Source organism: Spermophilus citellus (assembly GCF_964194105.1).
Source record: "Spermophilus citellus genome assembly, chromosome: 3".
NCBI classification, from domain to species: Eukaryota; Metazoa; Chordata; class Mammalia; order Rodentia; family Sciuridae; genus Spermophilus; species Spermophilus citellus.
Window position 1 is genome coordinate 4,246,316 of NC_138184.1, and position 17,406 is coordinate 4,263,721.

Sequence of the window (17,406 nt, forward strand, 5' to 3'; positions counted from 1 at the left end):
CTCAGGGGGTAGCTTCCCTTCACGGCTCTTGTGCATTTGTATTTCTCCCTGCACCATCTTTCCTGCTAAGCTTGATTGACTTCTGTACGTTCCTCAGGCCTCAGCTTAGACATCAGCTCCTTTGGGAGGTCCTGCCCTTGATCCCAGCCTGAGTCAGACTGGATTCCCCACCTCTGGCTCCTGTCCAGCGAGTGTGGAGAACAAACCTGCCTCTCCCAGGTGTTGGGAGTTCGAGCCCCAGGCCTGCCCTCGGACCAGTGCCACACTGTTTATTGAGTGTACTATGCAGCCACCTGCCAGGCCACGAGTTCAGCACTTTTCTGGGTGGATACAGCGCTGAGTTCATCCTCCAGAGTGTCTGCAAACCACGACGCAGCGCTTTGTCCTCCTCCTCGGTGGAGTTGTCTGTATTTTGATGCTGGCTCTTGCTGCAGCCTGACAGACGGAGTGGCTCTGAGATCACTGCCGTGCCCAGGGCAAGAGGCAGCCCATGAAGCCAGCAGGGTCTTCTTCCCCAGGGCTCTGCGTGGTCTCCTACCTCTTCTGTAGCTCGCAGCAGATGCTGAGCCCCTCAGGACCCTGGAGAGCTCAGTCCCCTCTCACGGGACATCTCACAGTCATGGTGTGTCATTTTTAGCCCGATGGCTGCTCCGGGGCCAGGTGGCGCGAGCTGCTGCCTGCTGGGAGCCAGCCTCAGCCCAGCGGCATCGGTGTGTGGCCCCCAGCTTCTTCACCCCCCCCCTCTCTCCTTTGCGTGCTGGGGGCCACACCCAGGGCCCTTGCATGCCAGGCCAATGTTTTACCACTGGGCCACACCCAGCCTTCCCCATGAGGGGACCATGGTTGGTGCTGCCTCTCGAAGCCCGGCTGGGTGGCTGGGTGGCGGTGACACGTCTGATGACACACCCCCTCTTTTCCCTCCTGTCTCACTCCCGGCTCTCCAGTTGGCATTTTGGGGGTCTCCTCTCTGCTTTCTCTATAACCCCTTTCTCAAGGCCTGAATCTGGGGTCCCTGACAATATACAACTAGCCCCCTATTTACAAGATGGCCCGTGTGTTGGGATTGGGGGGTGGGAGTTGTGTGGGGCTGTCGCTACACGGTGACCAGGGCCTGGGGAGCGGACGAAAGAAGGAATGGCCAAAGCTCTAGACTCTGGAGTCCGCAGGTCCTGGGTTCGAACCTTGGGTCTGGCTGGCCGTGGAGAAGTTGCATTTCCTCTGCAGCCTGGGTTCCCTGTGGGAGAGGGGAATCCCCGCTGTACCAGGTGGACGTGATGTTATGGTGGAATTCTGTCGCCCGGTGCCTCGAACGGACCCGTGGGCCTGATTCCAGGACTGCTTTGTGGCGAAGGCTGGGAATGAACGGAGCCTGACACTGGGGGTCTGCTTCCTCGGGGCAGGAGGTGGGTGCTTCTGTCCTGGGTGCCGTGAAAGGAGGTGGTGAGGGAGGGGAGAGAGACATTGATGGGAAGAAAGAGAAAGGGAAAGGGAAGGAGAGGAAGTGGGGGAGGGAGAGACAAAGGAGAAGGGGGGGGCAGAGCACATCCTCCTGAGTTCAAGGGGAAATCAGCCACTTGCTGGCAGCAACTCAGCAGAAAGGCTGTGACGCTCTGGCAGGGTTGGGCAACCAGGGCCTGCCCTTCTCATTTCCCCCGAGAACAGCTTTAACCAAGGGCTCCCTCCTCGACGGGCAGAGCAACAGCACCATGTGGAGAGTCGGGGTGCTCCTCTTCTGGGGTGAGTGTGGGATCCCTGGGGGAGAGGTGGTGGAGGTGGGGCTGGGAATGGTCGCTGGGAAACGGGAGGGCCCTGGTGGGCACCGCAGAGCAAGGTGATTCCAGGATGGAATGCTGCAAACACCTTTGCTGGGGACCTTTGACCAAAATGCCTGGACCCAGGGAGTTCCGTTCTCAGGGTTGCTTGTGTGACATGAGTTTCCCGAGCAACTACTACGCAGCCCGGTGCTGCTGTGGGCACCAGGCACGCAGCAGCAGCCCTGTGCTCCCACATCTGAAGCACTGCTGGGGGATGGACAGAAGAGTCACCAATAGTGACAGCAGGGATTCCAGGTTCGACAAACACAGGACACAGTCTCCACAAGACCCCCACGTTGTTGGGCCACCCTGTCAGCCCCCCCCCCCGCCCCATTACAAAGCGGGGGACTGGGGCGAAGGAGTGGGGATAACCTGCCCAAGACAGGGGCTTGCGAGGACGCCAGGGCAGGCCATCTGGAGCCAGATTTGCCACCAAGAGTCTGTGAGTGGAAGAATTCCAGGTAGTGGCAAGCTCCAGGAGAGGAGCTGTCACAAGGATGGGACTTTGAGGAATTCAGGAAGGATCTTTCCCAGGACTGACATTTGTGCTGAGGCAGGAAACGTGACACCCCCCCCCCCCCTCCCAGCCGGCTCTTGCTTCTCTGTCTTCAGGCGTCAGTCTGTCTTGCTCTTGCTCATCTTCGCTGTGGCTGTTTCTCTGTGTACGACTTGCAAGATTTTCCCATGGGTTCACATTGAAGAATGGGGGACCTTTTCGGAACAGCAGAGTGGGTGTCCTCTGCTGGTGCCCAGTAGATCTGTTCTCCTGCTTTATAGAGGAGGAAACGGAGGCAGGGACAGATTAAATGACCTTCCCAAGGCCACACAGTTAGCCTTTGGGGACCAAAATCTAAAACCCAAGCCCTTGGCCGCCAGTGTCTGCAGGTCTAAACACTATGCTCTGTTGCCTCCAAGATGATTAACCAGCAAGAGAATTTGCATTAGGACAGTGGACGGGAATGTTGGGAGTTGGGGACGGTGGGGCTTGTCAACTGGAAGGCTTCTTCAGAAGGAGCAAGTGGCTTGCAGAACTCAAATGTGGGAAAGCAGGGCTGTCAGTCTGGGGAGTCGGTACCGGTATCTGCCATCAGCACCCCTTCTTCTGAAGTTCATTAGTACAGACTTAGCATCATGACATTTTGATGTTGATGATGGTGGTGATGGTAATGCTCATGAAGCTGATGATGGCAACGATGATGATGGTGGTGGTGATAATGAAGAAAATGTCAGTGGTGGTGCAGATGGTGGTGGTGACGGTTGTGGTGGTGGAGCTGGTGGTCTTGGTGATGGAGATGGTATTGAGGATGGAGACAGTGGTGGCGGTGATGACGATGATGGTGTCGTGATGGGATGGTGATGGGTTGGAGATGGTGATGGTGATGGAGATGGTGGTGACGATGATGAAGATAGTAGTGGAGATAGAGATGGTGTTGGTGATGGAGATGGTGGTGATGGAGATGGTATTGGTGGTGGAGATGGTATTGATGATGGAGATGGTATTGATGATAGAGATGATATTGGTGCTGGAGATGGTGGTGTCAGTGATGGAGATGGTATTGATGATGGAGATGGTATTGGTGATGGAGATGGTGGTGTTGGTGATGGAGATGGTATTGGTGATGGAGATGGTGGTGTTGGTGATGGAGATGATATTGGTGATGGAGATGGTGGTGTTGGTGATGAAGATGGTGGTGGTGCACTATCTAGGTGCTGCATAGCCACATTGCCTTCTGAATGCCTTTTAAAGTTAATTATGCTATCCTCCCAGGAAAATTTAATAGCACAGATAAGACTATATGTGGTCTCTGTTTGTCTACATGTATATTTATATCTAACATGAAAGAGTAAGGTTTTTTTTTTATCTGTTCTTGAGAAATGACTTTGATCCCTCATGGAGGAGGTATTACCTCCTCTTAGTTTGGTACTGGGGATTGAGCCACTGAGCCACATCCCCAGCTCTTCTAACTTTTGTTTTGAGATTTTGAGACAGGGTCTTGCTAAGCTGCCTAGGGCCTCACTAAGTTGCTGAGACTGGCCTCAAGCTTGTGATCCTTCAGCCTCAGCCTCCCAAGTCTCTGGGATGATAGGTGTCCCCACCACACCTGGCTCCCTTCTGGGAGTGAATGTTTTGTGTAAGTTTCTGAAAACCTGCTGGACTACCTTTATAATTAAAAAGAAGTGAAGATAGAAAAAAAATTGCGTCTCCCTCAGTTCCCTGGAGATTGCTGTTTTGAACTGATTTTCAGGCCTTTCTTTGGGGTCTGCTACTTAGGAATGCTGTGCTCCTCTGGAGGTGTCAGGATTCCACCCTCTTTCATGATTTCTGTGTCCCTTGGTTGATGTCTGTGCACCTCATGAAGCAGTCCTTCTTCTCATGTTGTGGACTGAGGCCAGGCTAATGGACTTTCCCCTTTAGATGGGTCCTAGGGTGTCGGCCGGGGAGCGTTCTTTGGCTTTGGGTCTGGGTGGGTGAAGTGGTATAGTGTCCATTAGGTTCTTCAGCTGTGGTCAGTGTCAGTGGCTCCTGAGAGCCTCAGAGGCCAAGATGGAGTGTGGGGCATCTCCAAATGCACGCACCTCTAAGTCCTGATGCACCCCGGGGATCTGGAAGACCTCTGTGGTCTGGCCCAGTAGTGCCATGACTCCTGACTCGGGCTCTTCCCTCGCTCAGGAAACAAAGTGTGGCCCTAGGAGTAGGCAGCACCCAGAGGGGTTGAGCTACACTCACCTGTTCCTTTGCAATCCTACCCCTTTGCCCTTTTGGGGATAGAATGTTCCTTGGAACCTCCCCTTGTGTGTTCCCTACATAAGAAGAAGGAATCCCGGTGGCTCTCTCTCTTTCCAAGGGCCCTTCAGGTCGTGGATCATTGAGAAGGTAATTCTGTGTGGTTGGGTGCTTTCTCTGTCGTTTTCTTGAGCTATTGGAAGAGTCAGATTTTGTGAACCCAGCATTAGGTCACCAACAGGGACAGACGGCGATGGTGGTGGGTGTTTGTGGAGATGGTGCAGCTGAGCTGGGGAGGGGGTCCCACCACGGCTGGTCCAGTGTGCAAGCAAGAAAAAATTTCTGAACTTGAAGACAGGTCTTTTGAACCTGTCAGAGCCCCCCCCCCCAAAAAAAAAAATGCTATGCAGCTTATGGGACATCATCATGTGAACAGACATTGGTATTTGGGGAGTTCAGAAGGAAAAATGGTGGGAAAAGCCACAGAAAATGCATTTAAAGAAATAATAGCTGAAAAGTCCCAGTTCTTGGGAAATGTATGGACATGCAGGTCTACGGAGCTCAAAAGTCCCCAGATAGACTCAGCCTACAGAGGTCTTTCCCAAGGCAACAGTCAAAGCCGGAGAGAGTTCTAAAGGCAGAGGAGGGAAGCCTGAAGTCTTCTGCAAGAGAATCCCTGTTGGACCCTCAGCAGATGGCTCAGCAGAAATGCTTTAGGCTGGGGGAGCAGGAGAGGATATATTCTAATCTCTGAAAGGAAAAAGCAATCAGCTCAGAGAACCCAGCTCAGCAAAGCAGAAATGAAAGAGAAATGAATCCCTCCAACAAGCGAAGGCTGAGGGGATTCATCACCACACCCTCCAGCAATGCTTCAGGGAGTGCTGTGACCGGGAGCGAAAGGACAGCAAGTCCCACCACCAGGACACGTGACCATGACCGTACAAAGCTCCCTGGTAGAGGCAGATCCCCAAGTCGACCCAGCATCCACCAATAACCAAATGCCAGCCTATTGTGTCATTTTGTATATTTCAAAACAACTAAAGAAGAGCATTTGAAATGTCTCGGCAGAGGTGATCTGATCAGTACACGGTGTGCACGTGCATCAAACGCACGCAGCGGCCCACAGATACCTGCTCTACCGTGTGTCAATTAAAGCCAAATAAGGCTGAGAAAACCCAGACAAGAAGGCAGAGGCAAGGCGCTGTCAGGAGAGGCGCCCTGAGGGGCGTGGAGGGTGCCTGTCCTCAGTCGGGCTCTCATCTGTTGGCTGATCCTGCTTCTGTGAGTCCAGCTCTGGGGCAACTCTGCAGGTTTGGGGGTTCATGGTGTTTTTCTTTCCCCTCTCCACAGGGCACTGTGTCACCCACGGCTGGGACATGATCACAGTGGAGCAAAAGACCACATTGGAGCAGAAAAGTGGTACGTTGGCTGGAGGGAATCCGCACGCCCATGTGACTAGAGCCTGTTTCTGGGAGATCTTTTTGTCCCCAGGGGCTGAGCCTCATCTGGACCCTTTTTGGAAGTGAATCAGGGGCCTAAGGAGGGCTAATATGCAGATATCCAGATTTGGGCTCCAGGTTCTTTCTTTTGTGTCCTGAAATTGCTGTGTGACCTCAGGAAAGTCACATTACCTCTGTGTCTCAGCACAGGTAATGAGTTTCCTATCCCCAGGGGGGGCGGGACGTGAAGCTGCTCCTCCTGTAGGTACTTCCTAGACCACAGCGTCCTGAAAACTCTCAGTCCTCCAGTCCTGGCTCTTAAAATATTAATAGGACCTATGACTTCTTTTTCTTTTTCGCAGTTCTTTGCTTTCTAGACGACCGCGGTCTGTAATTCAGAGGTCTGCGTTACTGTTTGGCTGTTCCTCTACTTCCACTGAGATGAGCACCCGGGACAGTCAACTGATAAGGGAGGAGGAGGAGAGGAGGAGGAGGGAGAGGAGGAGGGGTGGGAGGAGGAGGAGAGGAGGGACTGTCCCGGTGCTCATCTTTTGGCTAGAGCTCTCAGCCCACGATTGGTTGGTCCTGGCTTTGGGCTGGTTGTGGCAACTCCTGGAGGGGTCCAGAAGTGGCTCAGCGCACAGCTGGGAGCAAAGGAAGAAAAGAGAAAGAGGAAGAGGCTGGGGTCTCACAGTCTCCTTTAAGGGCACAGCCCCGACACCCAAAGTCCTCCCTCCAGGCTCCACCTCCTCAAGTTCCCTCTCTCCCTCCTCCTCCTCCCTCTCTCCTTCTCCTTCTCCTTCCTCTCCCCTCCTCTCCACCTTCTCCTCCCTCTTCTCTTCCTCTCCCTCCTCCTCCTCCTCCCACCCCTCCTCCTCTCCCTCCTCTTCCTCTCCTCCTCTTCCCACCCCTCCTCCTCTTCCTCCTCCTCTCCTCCTCCTCCCACCCCTCCTCCTCTCCCTCCTCCTTCTCTCCCTCCTCCTCCCACCCCTCCTCCTCTCCCCCTCCTCCCACCCCTCCTCCTCTCCCTCCTCCTCCCACCCCTCCTCCTCTCCCTCCTCCTCCCACCCCTCCTCCTCTCCTCCTCCTCTCCCTCCTCCTCCCACCCCTCCTCCTCTCCCTCCTCCTCCCACCCCTCCTCCTCTCCCTCCTCCTCCCACCCCTCCTCCTCTCCCTCCTTCTCTCACCCCTCCTCCTCTCCCTCCTCCTCCCACCCCTCTTCCTCTCCCTCCTCCTCCCACCCCTCCTCCTCTCCCTCCTCCTCCCACCCCTCCTCCTCTCCTCCTCCTCCCACCCCTCCTCCTCTTCTCCTCCTCTTCCCACCCCTCCTCCTACCCCTCCTCCTCCTCTCCTCCTCCTCCCACCCCTCCTCCTCTTCTCCTCCTCCTCCCACCCCTCCTCCTCTTCCTCCTCTTCTCCTCCTCTTCCCACCCCTCCTCCTACCCCTCCTCCTCTCCTCCTCCTCCCACCCCTCCTCCTCTTCTCCTCCTCCTCCCACCCCTCCTCCTCTTCTCCTCCTCTTCCCACCCCTCCTCCTACCCCTCCTCCTCCTCTCCTCCTCCTCCTCTCCTCCTCCTCCCACCCCTCCTCCTCTTCTCCTTCTCCTACCCCTCCTCCTCCTCTCCTCCTCCTCCCACCCCTCCTCCTCTTCCTCCTCCCCCTCTCCCCTCCCCTCTGCTCCGGCCACACGGGCTCCCTGTGAGGTGGGTATGCCTCTCTGGCTTCACTGCAGTCAGCAGCGTCTAGAACAGTGCCTGATGCACCAGGAAGTGTGAGCGAGGGCTGCCCTCACTGGCTCTTCCGTTCCAGAGTGGGGACCAGAAAAGAGCTGTGTCCCAGCCTCAAAATGACCCCACAGTCCTTGTCCTCCGGAAAAGTCAGTTTTAAGTCTCCGTGGCCTCAGGCAGAGCAGAGAGGCCTGTTTTTCCTGTTGCTGGCTCTGAGAGTTTGGCCTCATCCAGAGAGACAGGGCCCTGTGCGTGTGCGTGTGTGTGTGTGTGTGTGTGTGTGTGTGTGGTACGCGTAGGGCTGTGTGTGCATGTATTGTGTGGTGTGTGTGTTATGTGTGTATCTCTGGTGTGTGTGTGCTGTTTGTAGTGTGTGTGTATGTGTGTGTGTGTATGTGTGTATGTGTGTGTGTAATACATACAAGGAGCTGAGTCACAGGATCATAGATGCTGGTTTGTCCCCAGGTGGTCAGAATGGGTGGCGACCATGGAGAGCTGATGGTCATCTAGCCAAGGATTGAGGGCCAGGGAGCAGTGCAGGTCCTAGTGGAGGCCGGAGGCCGGGTAGAGCTGACTCTTAAGTCCCAGAGTGAGGACTGGAAAAGAGCTGTGTCCCAGCCTGAAAACGACCCCGCAGTCCTTGTCCTTGTCCTCGGAAAAGTCAGTTTTAAGTCTCCGTGGCCTCAGGCGGAGCAGAGAGGCCTGTTTTTCCTGTTTGCTGGCTCCGAGAGTCTGGCCTCATCCCAAGGAACCCTCGCTGCCCGCCCAAGGGGGATGCTGTTGGCCAGGTGTCTGGCACCTGGCCCGGCCAGCTGACACAGGGCTGTCCCTGGCTCCTGGAGTCTGAGCGCGTGGCCGACTGCTCAGAGTGGCAGGTGCTCGGAGGGTGGACAAGGTTCTGTGCCCTGGGGCTGCCGCTCAGGGTTCCTGGGGGGCCTGGGAGGTCACCTGCCGGGCTTTGCACCCTCACTTGAGGCCGGACCCCTGTTAAGGCATCTCGGCGGCTCTGGGAAGAGGGTCCACGCTGCCCCTTCCATGGAGGACAGTGCCTGGGACCCTCAGCAGCCCACCTTGCGAAGTCTTAGCTCTGAGCAGACCCTGGCCCCTCCGGGTGCTGTTGGTCTCCCGGGCCTTTCAAAGGCCGCCAGAGTGGGTGCTGCACCGCGGGTCTCGACGAACAGTGAGGAGTTCTCTCCAGCAGGAGGAAGGCTGTCGGGGTCCCAGGCCTGGAAACCCGGGTCCCTGTGGGCCTCACTGTGGCAGGTGCCTCAAAGTGGTGTGTATGTATGTGTGTGCGCGTGCGAGTGCGTGTGTGCGTGTGCACAGATGTGACCTACGTTGGGCTGGGAGAGCTTTGGATGGATTCACTTCAAAGCTTTGCTGGGTGGCTCCTGGGTGTCCGGCTGAAGGGCAGGGCTTTGTGTCAGGCCGACTCCCCGCGCCCTCTGTGCCCTCTGTGCCCTCTGTGCCCGCTGTGGCCTTGCATTCTGTGGGAGAAAGAGAAAATGAGTTAAAATTTTCTTTAGGGTCTTTAAGGTAAAATGGTGGTGTGTTGTGGGTGTGGGTGGTAAGACCGAACCCAAACAGGGCAGGGATCAGGAAATTTACTATGTTTTTAACAATAAAAATCCTATGCTCTCTTTGATCTGGTAGGAATGGAGAACACACATCTTACAGTAAACTAAGGTGCAGAAAAAAGTTGGGTAACTTAAACAGTCTCCTGATTTTCTCTGAAACGTGCATTTGATCCAAGAGCTGCTGTTCTTCTTTATTATGATGAACTTTAGACTTATCCAAACTTATTTTTCTAATCAAAGTTATTTATGCTTCACTTTTTTAAATGTGCACTGTTTCTGTACGATTTTTTTTAAAGGGGTCCACTGGGTGGTTGGGAAGCTTTCCCGGGGGAGGACGCTTTGGCTGTCACCCGGGTGGATGCAGCGGAGCTGCCCAGGCAACAGGGTGCAGTGGGCAGGGCCTCCTGGCAGCGGGGGCAGCGGGTGCAGAGGTCCGAACTGGCGGGAGTTTGGGGGACTCAGTGGGGAGGGGGTGGCAGATGAGCAGGGAAGGTCGGCAGGTGCCCCGCTGCTCAGACTCCAGAGAGCCTCAGCGGGAACTGGCCCCAAGTCTGCAGAGAGAAGAGGAAGTGGGAAAGGAGAAGAGAGATACCATCTGAGGCCTCCTGCCCGGAGGGACACGAGCAGAGCAGGGCGGGTGTGGCCTCTGGAGATGGCGTGACAATCCAGGAGGGCGGTGTCACGGCAAAGAGATCCTGCACCTCAGGTTTAGGGCTCCTCCAAGAGTTCTCCTAGCCCGAGCGGAGGCTGGCACCTCGTAGGCGTCTCGCCCATCTCCACACCACTGACAAACCTCCTTGACATCCCTGTCAAACGCATCCAGGATGCCCTGCTTCTCGCGGCTCCCTCCTGGGATGCAGCCACCAACACCGTCCGCCAGTCACTTGGCTTCTGTCCCTCTGGTTCATCTTCCAACCAGTGTCTGCAAGGATCATGTTAAAACCTAGGGCAGGCTGTGATCCTCCTCTGCTTGAACCCTCCCACCGTGCTCTTGTCTAGGAGTCAAAGTCTTATCACCCCGTGTGATCTGTCTCCTCACTCTCCTCACCTCCTCCCACTCTCCTCACCTCCTCCCACTCTCCTAACTCTCTGCTCCTCTTCCCACTGGCCTTTTGATTTTTCTATGCAAGCACAGGAGTGGTCTGCCCCAGGGCCTTTGCAGACCACTGTTCCTTTTGCCTCAAATAGCTTTGTAGTTCATGTCTTCAGGTTTTTGCTTGGACTTCACCCTCTGGGTCAGGCTGTTTGGGCTTCCCTGTTTAAAATTGTACCTCCTCCCACCCATTCTCACCATCTGCGTCTTTCCTTTAATTTTTCTCTATCTTCAGTCATCAGGTGATACGCTGTGACAGTTGTGATTTCCTGTTGATGTCCCCCTGCCACATGGACGAAAGCTCTACACTTGCAGAGACTCTCACTCAGGCCACACTTTTATTGAGCCTCTGTTGGGCACCTCTATTGGAGATGGAACAGGGCGGCAGGCAGCCCTGCCTAGGAGCACGTCCCAGCTCCCGGGGGCCACCCGTCCCGCTGCCTCTGTCCCTAGCGTTGCTACCTCCCTGCTGAGGGTAGATCCTCCCATCCTCCCATGTGCTGCCGGTCAGGGCAGGGAGGGAGGGAGAGCAGGCACCTCACTGCTGCTGCTCCTACCAGCCAGAGCACAGCTCCGTGGCCACCCCTTGCTGCCAGGGAAGAGAGCAGTGCCGTCTTCAGGTGGATGAGGGTGCAAAGGGTCCAGGAGAACGGCTGGCATCCTCTGCCCTGAGGTTCCTATTGGAACTTGAGCCAAGCCCCACCTCTCTCCAAAGCCTCCTCGTCGACGCATCCTCTCTGTGCAGTGCTTGGGTGTTCACAGTATGGCTCCTGGCCAACAACGTGGGCATCCTCCAGGAGCTTGGTATAATGCAGAGTCTCAGGTCTCCTTCTCCAAATCGGCTGAGTTAGCATTTGATTTTCTAAGATGTCCTGTGAGTTCAAGGTGCAGGAGATGCTGCTGGTCTGTGGACACCCTTGGAGTAGCCAAGTCCAGATCAGGGCTCACAGACACCTCAGGGCTCTTGTTCAAATGCAGATGGCTTGAGGTCTTAGCAATTCCACTGAACTCCAAGATGATGCTCATGCTGCCGTCCCATGGACCACACGTTGAGTAGCAAGGGCCTCAGGTCTTCAAGGTACAAACAAGCACAACCTGGATGGCTTAAACAACAACAATTCACTCTCTCACAGTCCTGGGGGCTGAGACTGAAGCCCAGGTGTGTGAGGACCCTTCTCTGTGTGTGAAATCTGCGCTGCACCTTTGTCTTAGTTTCTGAGGTTGCTGGGAGTCCTTGGTGCTCCTTGGCTTGAAGACACATCGCCCCAATCTGCCTCCATTGTCCCACACATTCTCCCTGAGCCTGTCTTGGAGTCTCTTCCCTCCTTACAAGGCACCACTTACACTGGATTTAGGGTCTGCCCTACTCCCTATGACTGCATTCTTCATTTACATTTCAGTTGCACCCACAAAGGTCCCATTTAAATAAGATCACATTCACAGGCACCAGGGTTCAGGGCTTCGTGTACCTCTTTGGAGCACACTGAACTCACAATGGTCACTGCCCCCTTTTAGTGCTGAGGTCCCTGGACTCACTCTTATCTTATCCAAACTCTTCTTTCCATGCTGCCTAGATGTGAATGAGTGTGCGGACACCACCACGTGCCCAGCTTATGCAACCTGCACCAACACCGTGGGGAGTTACTACTGCACTTGCAAACAAGGCTTCCTGTCCAGCAATGGACAAAACCAATTCAGGGGCCCAGGAGTGGAATGCGAAGGTCAGTTTGCACCCTTGAAACCCTCCAGGATTTGGTAGGAAAATCACGTGGAAGCTGCTGAGTAGTGGATGCAAGGTCTTCCCTCATCAAAGATCCAAACAGGATTTCTTCCCTCCTTCTCTCCCTCCCTTCTTCCCATTTTCCTCCCTCTCCCCTCCCCTCTTCACTCCCTCCCTTCCATGCTCTCTCTTGCTCTGATTCCTGAACACTGTAGACACGAGGGCTGTTGGGCTTCCTCACAACATGGCAGCATGTTCCAAGACCATGTACCCAGGGAACAGGGTGGAAGTGCATGGTGTGCTTGTGACCTAGCTTGGCATTTTTGTGACCTGGCATCTTTGCCACCCTAGTGACATATGTGGGAGGTAGCACAGACCCACCCTTGGTGGAAGAAGGCCATGTCACACTGATGGAGGAGCCTGTGGGTTGGGGGATTCTTTCAACCATCTTTGAAAAATGGCACCTGCTACCCAGGATGGGGCAAATTTGTCACGCTGGTTCTTTTTCTGTACAGATGTTGATGAATGTACTGAAAGTCCCCCACGTTGTGGTCCTCACTCAGTCTGCAAGAACATGCCTGGGAGGTACAGGTGCAGCTGCCTTCCTGGCTTCTCTTCTCCCACTGGAGACTGGGTCCCGGGAAGTCCAGGCACCTTCTCTTGCAGAGGTAACTCCTTTGGGCCCTCTGCCATGGGCCTTGGTGGGCATCTACCACTGGGATGAGTATGTGCATCCTTGGACTCTCTGGTTCATGGACTGTCCTCTCTTCCTGAGCCAGGGGACTTAACAGCCACTGGAGGAGGCACAGGGTCCTGCAGTGGAGAAGCAGTGTTCTGGGGAACGGCAGGTGCCAGTCTCCTAGTCTCAGGCTGACTGAGAGTGGGCAGAGGTGGGGCATCAGGTGAACCTGTCGAGGCAGGCAGAAGCCTGATTGCTAAACAGTGGGGAGATTTTCCACCCCCAAGAACAATAGGGAACTAGAGAGGGCTGAACATTTTTAAATGATGGATTTTTTGAGACACTAAAAACACACGTGAGCTGGGCACGTGGCACACGCCTGTCATCCCAGTGGCTCAGGGGGCTGAGGCAGGAGGCTCTGGAGTTCAAAGCCAGCTCAGCAACTAGCGAGTCCCTGAGAAACTCAGTGAGACCCTGTCTCTAAATAAAATACAAAATAGGGCTGGGGATGTGGCTCAGTGGTCGAGGGCCCCTGAGTTCAATCCTTAGTACCAAACAAAAAACAAAAAGCAAAAAACCCCCAAACCAACCAACCAAACAAACACACGTAACTTTTATTGTGTGTGTGGTGCTGGGGATTGACCCTAGGGCTGCGAGCACGACACCAGGCCGGGACTCCATCACTAAGCTACCCCCCAGCCCTGGACAGATGAACTTAAATGAAGCATAATAACAAGACAACGCACCTGAGGCCCCTTCCAGTGTCCGGACGGGAACATCATGGACTCCACTGTATCCCTGGAAGACTCCTTCCCCATGCTCTTCTGTCCTCTCCTTGGGCCACCTGGAATTCTGTGTCCATTCCTCCCTCTCTGGGCGTCTGCCTCCCACCAACATCTTGCTCATTTCTGCCTGGTTTGGAGTTTTATAGAGATGGTGCCGCACTCGGCCATGTCCTCTCTGCCTCTCTTCAAGCTTCCTGGAGTCCTCGTGCTGCAGCGTGGCTGCCATCTGCTCGTCCTCCTGCCGTGTGTCTCGGGTGGATTTTAAACTGGGGGGTAGTGAGATTGGACCTGCTTTTATTCACGATCTCAGTTCGACTTGGCTGCTCTTGTCTTTGTCCCAGGGATTCTCTTCAAATGTAAGGAAGACATGATACCCCATAATAAGCAGGCCCAGCAGTGCCAAGCGCGGGCTCCAGTGAAGCTGGAGTATGTAAGTATCGCTGAAGGTAATAGCTCTTGACGTTTTCCCAGAAGCCTCTTAGGTAGGACGTAGTTTTATCAGTCTTAACAGAGGCAAAAAGTCAAGTGGCCTAAACCAAGGAGCAGTTCCTGTTTCTCCTCTGTGAAGACGTGAGTGTCAGCGTTGGAGAGCCGATACAGCGTCCACCGTGCTCTGTCACGGTCAACACAAGTCTCATTTTGTGGTCCAAGATAGCTGCCCTGGCTCCTGCTATCACATCTGCTTTTTAGATGATAAGGGGAAAAGGGGAAGTGAAATGTGAAGTCCCTCTCTTTAAGAGCATGCCTCATGACTCTAAGGGAAGGGGAAGGAAATTAAGAAAGAAGGGTTAAGAAAGGGTAACAGGGAGGGAGGATACCATCCGAGTCCGCGTGAGCTTGTGGGTTCAATTAATAATTAATTATTAATTCGTTAATGGAATAATTGTGCATGTTAATGGGGTAATTACTGCAGGATATTTCAATACAAGCACAGGGTGTGCACTGATCAAATCAGGACTATTTGCACGTCCTTGTCCTGGTCATTGGCTGGAGCCTTGTCTGTCCCTCAAGCAGCTCATGATCTGTAGCAGGTTCTTGTGAGCTATGGCCACCCACGCTGCTGCGGAGCCCGGAGCCCGTTCCTCTTCTCTGGGGGTAGACTGTAAGGCTCACAGGAGCTTTTCCTTCTGTGGACACAGCTCCCCTTTTGTGCCCTGATGAACGACACCTTCCACGTGCTGGACAAGACCTGTGAGAACAAATCCGCGGTGTCCCTGCAGGTAACCACGCGTCTTTCTAATGGAGCTTGAGTTTTGAGCATCTGGGGGAGGCTCTGCCTAGAGAAGGCCTCGTTATCGTTCCTGGGTTGTAAGTTAACCTCTCGTTAAAGATCAACATGCGGACATTTGAAAATAAGCGTATAGTCAACTTACCTCTTTATTTTGGGGGTGTATGCTTCTGTGAGTTTAATTACTGACTAGATTTGTGGGCTCCCACTCATCGGGGTGCAGCCCTGCTTCATTTCCTCCAGGCATCGCCCTCAGTCTTCCTCTTCTAGTTAGATGCTTCCTCCCTGGACAACCCCTGAGAATGTCAAATAATTCAGATCATACAGTAAGTGAAACTAGGAGACTGTTTTGTTTTTGTTTTTTTTTTTTGTACTGGGATTGAACCCAGGGGCACTCACCCACTGAGCCACACCCCTAGCCCTATTTTGTATTTTATTTAGAGACATGGCCTCAAGAGTTGCTTAGTGCCTTGCCTCGCTGTTGCTGAGGCTATTTTTGAACTCACAATCCTCCTGCCTCAGCCTGCTGAGCTGCTGGGATGACAGGCGTGCACCATGCCCGGCTGGAGACTGGCTTTCCCCCCACTAAGCATCATGCACTTAAGATCCGTCCTTGCTCAGAGACCTCCTGAGAGTGGCACCTGTGCCTGTCCTGTGTCTGGCTTGTCCTTAGGTGCACTCTCGTGGTGGGGGTGTCAGCTCTTCCTCCTCCAGGCTGCTGTCTGAGGTTCCTTCTTGTGAGCGTGCCACACTTTGCTCATCCACTCATGTTTGAAAGACATCTGAGCTGTTTCCGGCTTCTGTGGACTGAGGGTGGGGTTGCTGTAGTGGGAGTTGCTAGACCGCTACAGCTGTGGGGAGCAAAGTCTGGTTTTTCTTCACCTCCAAGCTGGACTTAAGGGTGTTATTATTTTATTTGTAAATCTGGTTATTTTTTGCAGAAAAATAAGAATAACATTTTTATTTGTAACTGGATCCATTGAAAATTAATTCAGCATATTTATTCATTAAGTGTACATCCATTCACAGGGTTTTCAGACTAAATTTGTACAGATGATTAACATTGTTCACTAACTTGGATAGATCGCCTCAAGCATTTTATCCTACATTTACATATAGTTTTATTTCCCCCCAATTTCAAGTATCAGGAGGGAGATTTAGAAATCTGATGGGCAAGGTCACTAGGGCCCTTTGGTGACTCAAGAAGTCAATCAATGGAACCTACAATAATGCAGATTCTCCCAAGCAGCCTGTTCTCGGAAGCTGCTCATGTTAAAACCCCAAGTTACAGGCTGGGGCTGGGGCTCGGTGGTAGAGCGCTTGCCTAGCAAGTGTGAGGCACTGGGTTCGATCCTCAGCACCACATAAAAATAAACAGATATAAAATTATTGTAGATTTTATAATAAAGATATATTTCCATCTACAACTAAATAAATAAATAAAAATAAAAAACAACCCTCATTTACATTTTGCCGTGAAATCACATGGCTAATTGGTTAGCTTCTCTAACGTGACAACTTGTTGCAAACCCTTGATGTAACTATAGTCAGATTTTGCTAAAGAATTCAAAACCCGAGTTTAACATAAAAGAATTTCCCCTGAGGATCTGTAGTTTGCGTAAGTGTGTTTTCTTTCCACAATGTATGAAATAACTCTTTTGGCTAAGATCAGGGCTTGTGGGCTCTCCTCAGCCATGGAATTGGGGAGCTCACGCGCTCCAGTGCCTGGGGTGCAGGTTGTGCTGCTTGCGGTGTGGTGGGTGTGGGGCCTGGCAGGGTGGGGCGGGGCGGGAAGGAGGGCAAGTGGCAGGGCTTGAGGCTCCTGCTTCTCAAGTCCCACCATACCCTTTGGAGCTGGAAACCTTTTTTTGTAATTTTTAGCATATAATTTGGATAGACAGAAATTTGTGCCCAGAGTCGGATTTCTGTTGAATTTCCTTCACCATCTTACTGAATTGGATTCATTTCCCCTCCCCGCCCCCCGCATTTATTAAATTCTGAATTATTTTCATACTTTTTTTGGCTTGGGTCACTTAAAACACATCATTTATAAAACATTATAATTTTATACTCTAATTTTATAGATATTATAATTATATACTTAAAGTAATACTTGGATCATGATAAGTGAGAGTTTTTTATTTGCATGTACCAGAAGCATAAATACCACTAATACCAAGTTTTCCATGGAAGTAGCTGTTTCTGGAGCCCCCGAGGCAGCCTACACGTGCTGGTCTGTGGCTTCCTTGGTGAAGGTCAGGGACCTGGGTGCCTCTGCGGGCAGGTCCATGGCACGGTCCCTGTTGGCAGCGGCATGCTGTCCCGGGACTGGACCTCGTCTTCACTTACTCAACAGTATGTCGGGCATTTAAGATTTCTAGAAATCGTTTTGAAATTAACGTCTTTCGAGGAGACCCCGGCCCAGTTTTCAGGTTCTTCTGCAGGGATCCACTCCTGGAAGGGAAGGTGCCTGTCACCGAGCCGCGCGGCAGGCGCTGTCCCAGGTGCTGACTCTCCTCGCCCTGGAGGGCGACGCTGGAAGTCAGGGCCGGGGCGGGCCTTTTTGACTCTCCCTGGCTCTGCGCTGGTCTCCTGGCGACAGAGAGCTGCTGGTGTTTA

The 17,406-nt window shown here is 53.3% G+C and overlaps 1 protein-coding gene across 1 annotated transcript in view; it reads left to right on the forward strand.

Annotated features, from left to right (window-relative positions):
* Positions 1 to 1,669: 1,669 nt before the first annotated feature.
* The window catches only part of ADGRE1 (adhesion G protein-coupled receptor E1), a gene marked incomplete at its 3' end in the record, with an annotated part of 32,798 nt that continues 17,061 nt past the window's right edge, over positions 1,670 to 17,406 (forward strand). The window contains exons 1-6 of the mRNA XM_081287771.1: positions 1,670 to 1,737; positions 5,890 to 5,958; positions 11,950 to 12,096; positions 12,611 to 12,763; positions 13,901 to 13,989; positions 14,699 to 14,779. Of these exons, the coding sequence (XP_081143897.1) occupies positions 1,707 to 1,737; positions 5,890 to 5,958; positions 11,950 to 12,096; positions 12,611 to 12,763; positions 13,901 to 13,989; positions 14,699 to 14,779 (570 nt within the window). The 5' untranslated portion in view covers positions 1,670 to 1,706. The remainder of the gene's footprint in view (positions 1,738 to 5,889; positions 5,959 to 11,949; positions 12,097 to 12,610; positions 12,764 to 13,900; positions 13,990 to 14,698; positions 14,780 to 17,406) is intronic.